This window comes from Malaclemys terrapin, chromosome 4 (assembly GCF_027887155.1).
Source record: "Malaclemys terrapin pileata isolate rMalTer1 chromosome 4, rMalTer1.hap1, whole genome shotgun sequence".
Classification (NCBI taxonomy): Eukaryota; Metazoa; Chordata; order Testudines; family Emydidae; genus Malaclemys; species Malaclemys terrapin.
In genome coordinates this window covers 7,636,952-7,649,822 of record NC_071508.1, presented here as the reverse complement: position 1 = coordinate 7,649,822, position 12,871 = coordinate 7,636,952, and the positions used below count along the sequence as shown (strand labels likewise).

General features: G+C 60.1%; 1 protein-coding gene across 2 annotated transcripts; it reads right to left on the bottom strand.

The window, feature by feature from the left end:
* Positions 1-598: 598 nt before the first annotated feature.
* On the bottom strand, positions 599-12,861 carry SSRP1 (structure specific recognition protein 1). Of its 2 annotated transcripts, none has more exons than XM_054026810.1 (17): positions 12,821-12,861; positions 11,846-12,099; positions 10,472-10,657; positions 8,111-8,216; positions 7,112-7,302; positions 6,732-6,962; positions 6,354-6,457; positions 5,701-5,829; positions 4,934-5,155; positions 4,504-4,576; positions 3,818-3,956; positions 3,500-3,545; positions 2,850-2,967; positions 2,099-2,269; positions 1,657-1,748; positions 1,258-1,429; positions 599-1,162 (listed from the first exon to the last, which is right to left on the bottom strand). In XM_054026810.1, the coding sequence occupies exons 2-17, from the start codon at positions 11,897-11,899 to the stop codon at positions 1,094-1,096; spliced, it is 2,103 nt and encodes a 700-aa protein (XP_053882785.1). In that variant the 5' UTR covers positions 11,900-12,099; positions 12,821-12,861; the 3' UTR covers positions 599-1,093. The 2 variants fall into 2 exon arrangements, with proteins under 2 accessions (XP_053882785.1, XP_053882786.1); XM_054026811.1 differs by lacking the exon at positions 12,821-12,861 and adding an exon at positions 12,759-12,809.
* Positions 12,862-12,871: the final 10 nt, after the last annotated feature.

Here is a 12,871-nt window from a genome sequence, read left to right as displayed (position 1 = left end):
CCACGCAGCCCCAAGGGCAGCTGCTAGCAGAACCAGGTGGAGGGGAAGCATTGGATGCTAACCTACTGCCCAGAGCTCCAGGACACTGCATCCCTCAGCAACACGCAGCTGGGAGGTACTGGGTATGTCAAGGAGGGAAGGGCTCCCGCTGCCTGGGTCACAGCACCCCCTGCTGGGCTACAGTTCCCTACATTAAGCAGTCTTGGGAACAACCCTCCCAGCCTTGCTGAGGCTGGTGATGGCCCTGGCAGCAGGAGAGGGGAGGGAAAGGAGCCCCTAACATTTGGCTAAACCTCATTGCTATTGACTGCCTCCTTCATTATGTGGCTCCCCCAGGCGCCTGATGGCCTTTAATACAATTAGGGCCACAGCTTACTGGAATGCAGTGAGATAAGGCTCTGGCCCAAATTCAGCCCCACTCTGCAGGCAGATGCCTGGGAAACGCAGCCGTCGGGAGGGGAGACCACAGCTCCAGAGTGGCCACCTTCCCCCTCTGGCAAAAGTGGGGCTTTGCCTGCTCTAGAGGGGAAGCTCTGTTGGCACTGGGAGATCCGTCCATCTGTCCCCTGGCCACGCTGCGACAGACAGACGCTCCGTCCAAAGTCACTTGGTTTTTATTCCATCCAATTGCCGCATGAACAGATCAGAAATACAAAAATAAACAGAACATAAAAAACACCGATAGAGCCTGACTACAGGCCAAGGGACGGACCCCTCTCAGCCAGCCAGCCCCCCGCTGCAGGGCCTGTGGGCCACCCTCCGACCCCCCAATTTGCTGGGAGGGCCTTCTGATAGGACACAGGGAGTCTCCCACAGCATGGAGAGAAAGGAGGGGTGCGCCCCCTCCCCTGATCTCTAGCACCCTCTGCCTTTCTCCAGAGTTCAGCACAGGTCCTGCAATTCCATGAGGGAGCAGGGGTCAGGGAAGGTCCAGAAGTAGGGCAGGTTCTAGCCAACGGAGCAGCCGCGTCACCCCTCCAGCCCATGCCTCTGGCAGAAGGGATGTGGGGGCACTGGGGGGTGTCTAGGCCTCAACTCAGTGACCTGTGCAGTCAGGAAAGGGGCAGGGCTAAAGGGAGCGGGAGGGGTTGCTCTAATCCGAGCCAGATGCTGAGTCCTCCAAGCTGGGTGGCGTGCTGGCGATTTCCTCCTCCTCGGAGTCCTGTGGGGGGAGGGGGAAGTGTGTTAACAGGAGACCACATATAGCCACAGCTGCCAGATTGGGGCAGGAGCCCCCCCTGCCCCACCCGCACCTACCTCCTTCTTGTTGTCACCAGAGCTCTCCTCACTGGAGACAAACTCCTTGCTCTTGAAGCTCTCACCCAGCTGCTTGGCGGGAGACTTGGTGAGGGCCTTGGACGGTGCCGCTTTCCTCTCTGCTTTCCCCTTCCCCTGCTGCTGCTGCTGCTTCTTCTTCTTGGATTTCTCTCTGTGCAGGATGGGGGACAGCGAACCATCAGAGGGTCATCCCAAGCCCTTACTGCACTGGTGGAGGTGCCCAGGTGCCACAAGGCCGGGAGGAAATAGACAATCCTCCACTCCTCGCACTGTACATGGGCCACACCTTTCCCCGTCACCTCGCTGCCTACCCTCCGATGAGATGGGGCCACGGCCCTTCGTCACCCACCCATGTTCCCAGCAGCCCAGCCAACTTACTTTTTGGAGCTCTCCGATTTGCCCCCCTCGCTGTACTCCTTCATGGCCTTCTCGTAGTCCCTCTTGGCATCTTCTGCCTTGCGATCCCACTCCTGCCACCAGAGCACAGCGTTGGTGATGCCACTCCTTGCTCACCTGCCCCCCCCCGTTTCACTTCTGATCCCCATCAGATACAAAGCGATCCCAAGCAAGCTTCGCCAGCCTGCCAAAAACAGATGCCCATCCCTATCCCCTCCCTGAACAAGACACGGCCCCTGTCCCATGTTGGGTTTGCCTCCAAGACCTCTTCCATTCGGTTCCCCAAGAATTCCCCATGCCAGGCCTACACCCAACACTACCCCTATCATCCCCAGACACAGCCCTGCCAGCCCACCCCACTCCCCCAAACATCCACCCCACCAAAAGACAGTTAGAACATGCCACGCCCCCAACCCAAGGCCACCTCTTTCTTCTCCTTGGACATGCCCTTCCAGAGCTCCCCAGCCTTCTTGGACAGGTCGGTGATGCTGATGCCGGGGTGGTCTGACTTGATCTTCTCGCGGCTGGCATTCAGCCACAGCATGTAGGCAGACATGGGCCTCTTCGGGGCGTTGGGGTCTTTCCCTTTCTTACTCTGGCAAGAGAAGGGGGCAGGTGCAAAGACAGAACAAGCAGGGGATCCATCAGGACGTAGCTCTACAGTTCCTTGGACCAGAGGCTCTGGCCCCCATGGCAAGGGCCCCTTGTGCCCCCCATTAACACTGGGGCGTGGCATTCGATACCCCAGCCCTTCCCCCCAGCAGCCAGACACACTCACGGGGCCCAGGCAGCACAAGACTAAGACAAGGCAACTGGGGCCAAGGAGCCCAATGGAGCCAGCGGGCCCGGCTGGGGCAGGACTGCAGGGAGGCGGGTGAGGTGAGATTGGGGTTGGGGGAGTGGCACAGCGCTGAAGAGCTCCGTGGCATGGAGGGGAGTCACTCACCCCCAGCTGGAGGCTCTTTAGTGTCCTAAGCTGGGGAGCAGCGGGACCCTCAGGACAGTTCCCCATCGCAGAGGACACTCACTCGTGGCCTCAGCCGCCGCCTAAGCAGAGCTCCCGAAGACTCAGTCTCCCCACAGGGCTGGCCTGCGTGCTGGAGGTAGAGGATCCCACTCCTCAGAGCCAGCGGTCAGGACCCACGCAGCCCCCTTTGCCAGGGCAGAGCTCTCACCTCTGATGGCTTCTTGCGGGGCTTGCGCTCCTTGACGATCTTGGCTTTCTTGGCTGGCTTCCTCTTTTCCTCACGGTCGCTGCCACCGTCACTACTGGCAGAGACTTCGCTGTCGAACCTGCAGGAGGGAATGGGAACCTGGCATCAGCCCCACCCCCACCAAACACCTCTGCTCCCAGGGCCGGCAGCCCCAGCTCAGCACAGATCAGGCCTAGCATGGGCAGATTGCTCCAGGGGCGCTGGATGGAAGGGTTAGGGACATTCCCAGTATGGCTTGGGCATGGCAACAGGAAAAGCCTCCTCACCTGTCCCTTGAAACAGGGTGGCAGGGGCACAGCCAGCTCTTCCCCACACAGACATTCCCAGCCACCTAGCGCACTGGAGCACTGGCAGAGGTGACAGTGCCTGCGGCTGAGCCATCAGCTCTGGAGGCCCCATAAAGGCAGAGTGCCCTGTACTGAGCCACTCGCTGCGCATGGCAGCACGGCGCCCCATAGCACCACAGGGAGGCCAGCGCTGATGGCACTACATGTACAATGTCCAGCCTCGGCGGCCACCGCAGGTCGAGTTCCCATCCGAGAATGGGCCAATCAAAGGGCAAGGTCACAGCCCGAGAGCCCCATGCCAGGCAGCCCCTGTCCCCGACTCACTCTTCTGCGACATCCTCGTCCTCCTCCCCGGGGTTAAACGACTCATCTGGAAGGAAAGGGAATGCACTGGTCATTCTTCCTCTCTGGGTGGGGGACAGGGCAAGAGAGGGAGATGGCAACAGCCCAGGGGAAAGGGCTGAGTAAAGAGCATGGGAATGTCTCTCTGACCCCAAATGGGGATAGCCGGGGGGATTGGAGGGGGAGAAGATCTCTCAGCCAGGGTGAGGCGCCCCAATCGCTGGACAGCCGGGGGGAGGGAGGGGACAGCTGGGGAAGGATCTCACAGCCAGGGGGAGGACCCCCAGGCACAGGTCTCACCAGTCTCCTCCCCAGACTCATCACTGCTGTCATCAGCATTCTCCTCCCGGATCTTTCCCTCCTCCTTCATCCTCTCCAGGTAGGCATCATGCTGGTCTTCATCAGAGTCAGCGTATTCATCATAGCTCTGCGGCATGGACTGCATGGGGAGCAGGGGGAGGTCACATGAGTGCCACTCTCTGCCCCTCCCCCCAGCAGAGGGGAAGGGCAGACACAACCCCCCACCCCAAATGTGCAGAGAACTGAGAACTACAACTCCCAGCATGCTCCTGGGTGCACACCCCCCGCCCCCACTCTGGGAAAGGATCCCCAACACTCGAGCACAGGCTGCATGCAGGGACCAGAGGAGCAGTGTTAACCGGGTTAGGTGGGGCCCACTCGGCAAGGAGATCGGGAGGGGTGGGGGGGCATGGCCCTCCCTTCCCTCCCATGGCTCATGCGGGGTTACTGTGGTTAGTAGAGAGCACCACAGCCATGCAGAGGAGACCTGCACCAGGAGGAGGGGAAAATCGCACGGACCTTTTTCTTCTACAAGGGCAAGGAGAGAAGAGAAAGTGAGGAGGCAGAATCTGCAGCGAGAGAGAGAGAACGAACCCCTGCCCTCACCCAGCCCCCCCAGTGGCTCTGGGGCTCCCGGTCAGGATGGGACAGGGGACCCAGCCAGTGCCCCGCCCCACCGCAGGTACCTCCTTGTGGCTTCGGTTCTTGATGTTCAGCTTCTTGGCGTTGACAAAGTCAAACAGCTTCCCATACTCCTCCCTGCAGGGGGGTGACAGTGGGGAAACGGGGTCATGGAGAGGCGGAGTCTAACGCTCTCCCATCCATAAGCGAGCAAGATTGCAGTGCACGGTGATGCCAGCCCTGCACCACCAGGTTGTGGTGCCAAGACTTCCCAGGGCTGAGTGAGGAGCAGGATACCAGTGCAGGCCATGAGACAGGGTTGTGTCACGTGGAAGAGGGCGACAGCCCAGGAGAACAGATGGGGCAATAGGCAGTACAGCCATGGGGACAGAGGGGAGAGAGCAGACAGCAGCTGCTTGGGGGGAGGGATTCACGCTCGCCTCTCTATGCTGCTGAAGGTGTACCGCACCCCCAGAGTGGTGGGGGGAGGCTCACCTCTCTATGCTGCTGAAAGTGTACTGCGTGCCCTGCTTGGTCTCGATCTCGAAGTCGAAGGAGCGGGTGGTGGTGGTGCCGCGGGCGAAGTTGACGAAGGAGATCTCGTCGAAGCGAATGTGCACTGGGGGCTTGTGCACATAGATGAAGCCACGCTCCAGCGGGTAGAGCAGCCCCGAGCTGGCCTTGTAGGAGCAGGTGATGCACTGGGCTCCCGAGTGCCTGGGGGCGCGTGGATGGGGGAGGAGAGACACAGACAGGGGGTTACACCAGCAAGGCTCCCATGCACAGACGCTTTCCCAGGGGACAGCAGCCAAGGGGGGGGTGGGGGGGGAGGGATAAAGGGATGAGAATCTGTCACACGTACCTCTGAGGCACAACTCTCCTCCCACCCACCACTGGGAACTCCCAGTCACAGGACAGGGAAAAAGTCCACCAGAGCCAGGCATGTAGGGACGGGGCCTCACAGATCAGTCATTTCTAAATATTTAATTAGCAACAGGCTCTGTATCCCACTACTTGCCACCTGAGCTAGCCAGTCCAGGATTGCAGCTGGTGCCCCCTAGAGAAGAAAGGGCCCACATTCGATTCCCCACCCCAAGACAATCTACCGCCCTGGGACTGGATGGGAGCCAGAGCCCGTTAGAAGGAAAAGGCCCCGTGTCCCATTCACCACCCCCTCAGTTAGACAGTACCCATCCCCTGGGATAGGAGCCCCCTAGAGAGGAAGGCCCCATGTCCCACTCCCCTGCCCGTCGTGTATTCACCCCTGGAAGTTGCCGGGCACGGTGATCTTGCGGTTCACCAGAGCTTTCATGACCCGACTGACCATCTCATAGAGCGAGCCGGACATGTTCTTGGTGAGTCGGCCCTCGAAGCGCTTCTCCACCTCATCCCTACGGCACGGGGAAAACGGCAGCATGAGGACAGAAGGCAGGAGAGAGAGCCCAGCACGAGCAGGAACAACACGGGATGACCCAGGAGCTCCCACACCAACTGAGAGAGACAGGAGCATGGGAAGCCCTCAGCACCCAGAGATGAGAGGGCCGCCAAGGAGGACAACGCATATTCCTCGGGCAACAGCATCTACTCCCAGGAGAAGAGAACCCCCTCCCGAGGCTTGGATGTGAGCCAACCTGGATGGGGATGGCCAGACACTCATGCCAGACAAGGTTTGGCGTCCACACGGGATTGGAGGGATCCTGTCAGGAGCATGGCAAGGCTAGCAGAGGATGGGTACGGCTGGGGGGCTGCCTGGGGATAGAGCCAGGATGGCAGGAGTGGGGAGAAGAGAGGGGTCAGGCCTGGGCACAGGGCAGAGCCAGGCTGGCAGGAGCAGAGGGATCCTGACAGGGTACAGGGCTGGGGGCAGGGCCAGACTGGCGGAGGAGGGTCTGGCCAGGGAAGGAAGGCCACTCACTCATTCATGTTAAGGGTCAGGGAGATGTCCTCATCTTTGGAGAAGAGCAGGATCAGGAAGTGGTAGCGCGTCTGGCCCTGCTTGATCGGAGGGTCCAGGCTGATCTGGAAAGGAAGCCAAGGATATGAACAGGTGAGGGATCCCAGTACCCCGAGCTCAGGGATCTCCTCCATTCCAGCTCCCACCTCCATGCAATATCCCTCCCAAGTACCACAGGGCAGTCCCCTCCCTCCCAGTTCTCAGCCCCCAACAGAAGTAGCTGGTCTGGGCCTTTTGATCCGCTGGCTGCCCGAGGCACACTGGAGTGGGATCTGCCAAACTCCACCATTTCCCCCAATGCAGTGGGGGGATCTGCCAGCCCACCATCCCCCTCCTCACCACAAAGAACATCTGGCGCTGGTCCTTGTGGGGCAGCAGGAAGAGGCGCAACACGGTGGTGTAGGGGATCTTGTAGTCAAAGGTCTTGCCGTGCAGGTGCAGGAAGGTGGGGTAGATGCGGATGTCATAGCGACCGCGTGGCGTCAGGCACTGCAGCTCCCGGAAGATGCAGATGGCATCCCCGGTCGCCTGGATCACGTCTGCCTTGGACAGCACATTCTGGGCAAAGGCCTAAGAGTGGGGGAGGATAGGGGGCCTTTATTCCAGACCGCTGAATGCAGCCCTCCATAATTCCCCCCCAGCACCTTCACACAGGCCACAGCCCCATTCCCCCCAGCCCACGAACTCCCTCCCCCACCCCCAGCTTGGCCCACACGCACCTCCACAGGGTCCACGCCGTCCTCCTGCGTGGGCGGCACGTAGAAGCGCACCTCCATGAGCGACACCTCAGCATCGTCGTTCTGGTGGAACTCCAGCGTCACCTCATTCTTGCCCGTGGTGCACTGGGACACGTTGCTGAGTGGGATCTCGAACACGGGCTGCTCCCCGATGTCGAAGGACAGGAGCTGGCCTGCGGGGAGGGGGAACCCAGTGGGTCAGCAAGGGGGCAATGGACCACCTCGCACAGCCAGCCGCTCCTCCCGTCAGACAACTTCCGCAGCCAGCAGCTACAAGGTGGTGCTGCGCAGACAAGAGCAACTCAGAGCGCCCCCTTCAGGAGAAGGTGGAGCTACAAGCTACTCCCTCTCTGCTGCACTTAGCCATCCACTCCCAACGCCAGGCCCCACATCCGAGTCACTGCAGGAGCTGTGCTCCTCTCCCTGCTATACACCCCTCAGCTCCCAGAACTGGCCTTCCCCACAGGCTTAACTCCAGCTCAATCACAGGTTCTTCCCCACAGCCACACGCCGCGAGCAGCACTCCCCAAGCTGCAGGCGGCTGCTAACACGTACTGCTACCCCGAGGTAGATGCAGTTAAGAGACAAAGCCACAGGTGCTCATGCCCATTGAGACACGAGGGCCTCCCATCCCTTCCCATCAGCCCCCTGACCAGAAGCGGACTGTCTGCCTCTGCTCAGCTCTCCACTAGCCTCCATCTCCGGTGTCTGGTAGAGGAGGAGGCTGGCTAACCTGTCCGGGGATGAGCGTCCAGGGCGGGCAGACAAGTCGTCCCCAATGCCCCGCGAATATGAGCGGAATGCCCCAGGGAGTTGTGGCGCTATGAACCTTGGGCTAGCTCTACTGCTTGCCAGGGCCAGATACAGCGCCAGCACGGGTGTCACAGCAGGGGAAACGTGGCTGCACTGTCACGGGTTAGGCTACCGCAGGTAAACGTGTCCCATGCTTCACAAGCAGCGAAGACATCGCCCCAGAGTCACCTCCAAACTTCACGGTCCCCCAGTTCCAGCCCTTCACGCACAGATCCTTCTCCGCCAGCTCCAGACGATAATGGGACTTGAAGAACTCTGACAGCTTGTCAAACTCCTGAGTGGGAAGTAGAGAATGGCCATCAGAAGCCACCATACCCCAGGGCTCCTTCCTCCCCCCCACCTGGATCACATCAGGGCTCCTTCCTCCCCCCCACCTGGATCACATCAGAGCTCCTTCCCTCCCAGAGAGGCCCGGCCACTGCTAGCACCCCACAGCTCCCCCGGGTAACAAACAGCAGCAGCGAGGAGCTCCGGCGCTCTCCCATCTAGGATGGCTCGTGCAACACACAGCGCATGCCTGGAAACAAGTGAGCTGGGGAAAGAATCAGTCACTAGGAGAACTACGACCACAGAGCTAAGGGAGAGTGAGCAGGAGTTACCAGCCCTGCATCTTCGCTGGACACTCGTGTGGAGCTGAAACCTCTCGTAGGGATATGCCCCAGTACACAACTGGCAACTGCAGAGGAACCAGTCAGGGACTCCAGCCAGTCAGAGCAGCTGCAGCCAAAGCAGGGACACTTACCTGTTCGAAGAACTCCCTGCAGGTAGACTGGACTTTCTCTACCTGGTGCTGATGGGCTGTTTGTTCCAGCCCTCCCATGCGCCTAACTTCCCCTTCAGCTGTGTGGCCACGCAGCAGCCTATTAAGCGCCACACAGGCGCTCAGGGCTGCGGTGGGGAGAGATTTCTCTCCCAGTCCCGGACCCAACCCAGCCCAGCGACAGACCTGCCACGGCCGGGGAAGAGGCGCCCCTCCCCCGGCCCCAATCCAGCCCTGGCCCGGATCTGCCACAGCCAAGGGAGAGGCCCCCCTCCCCGCCAGCCCAGGTGATGCTGCAGGGAGAGAGCTGGGGGGAGTACTCCAGCCTGCACCCCAAACCCCTCATCCCCAGCCCCACCCCAGAGCCATCCCTTGGGTACGGCAAATCGGGACAGCTGCTCCGGGCTCCACACTTCAGTGTGAATGAGTCGTGCAGGGGGCGATAGGCCGGCCCGGGAGGGGTGGAGTTAGGGGGCCCGGGCCAGCCTGGGGAGGTAGCAGGAGGCCTGGCGCCAGCAGCAGGGGTCGGGCCCGCACTCACCAGTGGGAAGCGCGCGTTGTATTTCTTTTTCTTGCTCTCCCACTGCCAGCATCCTAGCGCCGCTGGAACATGCCAGCACCAGGGTGACCCCATCCATTGCCCTTCCTCCCCGGACCCCTTCCTTTTGCAGGACCCCCCCAGCACAGGGGGCCCCCCTCACCCCTAGCATAGGTGCCACCCTGTGACTCTCCATCATCCCTTGTCTCCCAGCACTGGTGTCCCCTCCCCACACCAGATTTCACCTGTATAAAAAATGTTAACGGAGGCCCATACATGCTGATTTGTCCCAGGCCCTACACCCCCTAGGGATGGCCCTGCCAGAGCCCACACCCCCAGCTGGAACCCTCATCCTGCCCACCCCAACCCTGAGCCCCTCATCCCTGGTCCCACCCCATAGCCCACACTCCCACCCCAGAGCCCGCACCCCGACCCTCTGCCCCAGCCCTGAACCCCCTCCCACACTCCAAACTCCTTGGCCACACCCCCGACACATGAATTTTGTTATGTGCACCAATACGAAGATGATGTGTCACACGTCACCTCCATATTGGTGCACATAACACAATTAATTCCACACACAGGTGGGAAAAATTAGAGGGAACACTGCCCCTCGCTCACAGTCTCTTTGCCTCAACTTCCCTCAACACCTGTTCCATTCTCTCCCCCGCTTCCCTTCAACTGATCCCCTCCTAACTACACCCACCAGGAAAGAACACCAGGGCACTAACAAGCCACTTGCTGCCAACACATAGTTCACTGGGCTTGTGTGTTCCACTCCTACTCCCGCCCCAGTGGCTGTCTGGTCTATTTAGACTATACGCTCTTAAGGGCAGGGACTATCTACTACTCTGTACAGAGCCTCGGGCAATGGGACCCATTCTCAGCTGACCCTTTGGCGTTACCGTAATAAACACAATTAATTAAAAAAAGACTCTTAGGAGAGAGCCTTGAAGCTAAAACTCATGGCAAACTGTTTGGGCCAAGAACAGGATCCTTAGGGCAGGACGAGGGAGGTGTTTACACAGAGCCAGACGGGATCCAGGGCTCGTGAGGGCGTGGGCTGCATTGAGGGACTAATGCCACAGCAGCAAATCCAGGAGGTTGCTCAGCAATTGTCACCTTGTAGCTCGTTGGGGATGCCCACCCACATAACTCCCCCCTGGGAGCCCTGGCACAGGGCGGGGTGGGCGCTTCTAGGAGGGGGAGCCGGCCAGGCCAAAGGTCTCACCGATTCCCTGAAGCCGTCGTACTTGTAGACGTGTCCATTCTTGGTGAGCAGCTTGAGGCCGTGGCCTAGTGCCACCCGGCGCCAGATGCCCTCTGCTAGCTCGGAGGCCTGGATGTTGTCCACCTTGCCCGTCTTGCTGTTCTTGAAGATGACGCCCTGACGGCTCAGCCGCAGCCGCCCATCATTCTGACAGAGAGAGACAGGAGTTGGTAGGGGGCACAGGGACAACACTCCAAGAGCTAAGTGCACACGCTGGTGACACTCTGGAATGGCGTCAAAGAATACACCCAGAACCCCACATCAGCCAGCAACACTCTTCCTCCTCCAGGGAAAAGGCTACTTAACACCCATCCCCAGGGATGTAAAACAGAAACCCCACCATCTCTCCTCTCCCACGCAGGGGTGCACGCACCCCATATCCAACTAACACCACTAAACCCACCCCAAACACCCTCCCTCACTCTCATGCAAGCTTCACTCCAAGATCCCCCCACCTCCCACTTCAACTACCCCCCATGCATCACAGGGCCATAGCGCCAGCTCTCCAGTTTAAGTCAGCCAGAGTGGCACCGTAAAGCCTTTATTCGCTTTAGCTAGAGGACTGACTGGCCACTTAGGAACAATAGCCCAATCAAGGGCATTTCATAGATGTAGGGACAACATTCCCCAGTGTAACCATCACAAGCAACAGCCAAAGATTTGGATTTCTTGCCATGAGAACCGATTCATTTATAAAGCTCAGGGCACCATGCACCTTCGCTGTAAACTGGCAAACACTCATGTCTGCGAATAAAAAGAATCTTGCATTGGATTTTCTGAATGGCTCCCAAGTTTCAGCCATTTCGGCTAGGGCACACATCAGTTCCCACAGCACTTGGTGACACCGTGCAACAGTTTAGAACGAAATGCAAGGAGTCTGCTCCCTGAAGTCCAACGGGCTGTGACCTTCAGTCAGCTGAGTGTTACCAACCAGAGCGGGAATGCAGCCAAGACACTGGCGCTAACTCCCCAACACCCAGGAAAGTGTCACTGGCTCTTTAATGCCTACGGGGGTCTGGCCGTGTTTTGTCTCATCAGAATGATGAAGCCCTGCTCTCCTAGCCTGCGGCTTGATCTGTGGGCTCCGTAATGACTCAGGGAAAAAGCACACCCCCTCCCCCAAGTCACTTACAGCTTCTAGGTTTTACTTTGGGGTGGCACTCCAGCTGTGACCCCACTTAGCTTGAGAGCTGTAATGAAAGCGGAACCACAGTTCAGCACCTTGTCTCAGCCCTAGATACACCACTCCACCAGCCACAATAACGACACCTTCCCAGATTCTCTGCTTCCCACCCCCAGGAAGGAATGGCTTTCCAGGTTTCCTGCATCTCTCACCATGGACCCCTTCACCTCCTGGTATATTTCGTTGAACTCCAGCGTGTCCGCCATGATGGCCCCTCCCCACCTCGCCCACTCTGGTGTGGTCTGTCTCCCAGCAATGGGTTTGGGAGAGCTTTGGAGACTAGGTTCAGTCAGGAAGCTCTCCAGAGATGAAGAAGTTCTTCAGTCCCCTCCCGGGTCCCGCATGCCCGGGGCAGCACAGAGGGGAGGAAGCTGCAGCTAGGGTGAGTGTCAAAACAGTGAAGCACCTGGAGAGGAGAGGAAAGACATGACCCCACCAGTAGGATGAGGCCCAGCAGGGAGCCAACTCAGGAGCCCCCAGAGACTGAACCCATGGGGTAGCCACAGAGTAGATACAGGGGCAGGCTCCCACCCACCCAGTGAGCCTCACCCAGCAGGGCCTGGGGTGCTGGAGAGCATAACAGAGCTCTCCAGGGGCTGGAGGCTGAGCCCCAGGAGAAGGATCATACAGAACCCTCCCCATCCCTATCTTCACCCCGCCACCAGACCCTCCTAGAGCCCGACCCCCTCCCTGCCCCAGAACCCCCTGCCCCATCCTTCCCCAGACACCAACCCCCCGGCCCTGCCCCAGGCACCGATACACACCCACCCTGCGCCAACCTCCCCAGACACCGACCCTCCCCACCCCTCCTCTCATCCTCCCCCAGACACCGACCCCCTCCCTGCCCCAGAACCCCCTGCCCCATCCTCCCCCAGACACCGACCCCCTGGCCCTGCCCCAGGGCCCCCTGCCCCATCCTCCCCCAGACACCGACCCCCTGGCCCTGCCCCAGGGCCCCCTGCCCCATCCTCCCCCAGACACCGACCCCCTGGCCCTGCCCCAGGGCCCCCTGCCCCATCCTCCCCCAGACACCGACCCCCTCCCTGCCCCAGGCACTGACCCCACCTCTGCCCCAGGTACCGACCCCCCTCCCCCGGGGGTCAATTTCCCGCCTGCGCAGCACGAACCTCATGCGGCGCCTCCCTCCCCACCGGAAACCGCCCCCCCCATCCGCCTTC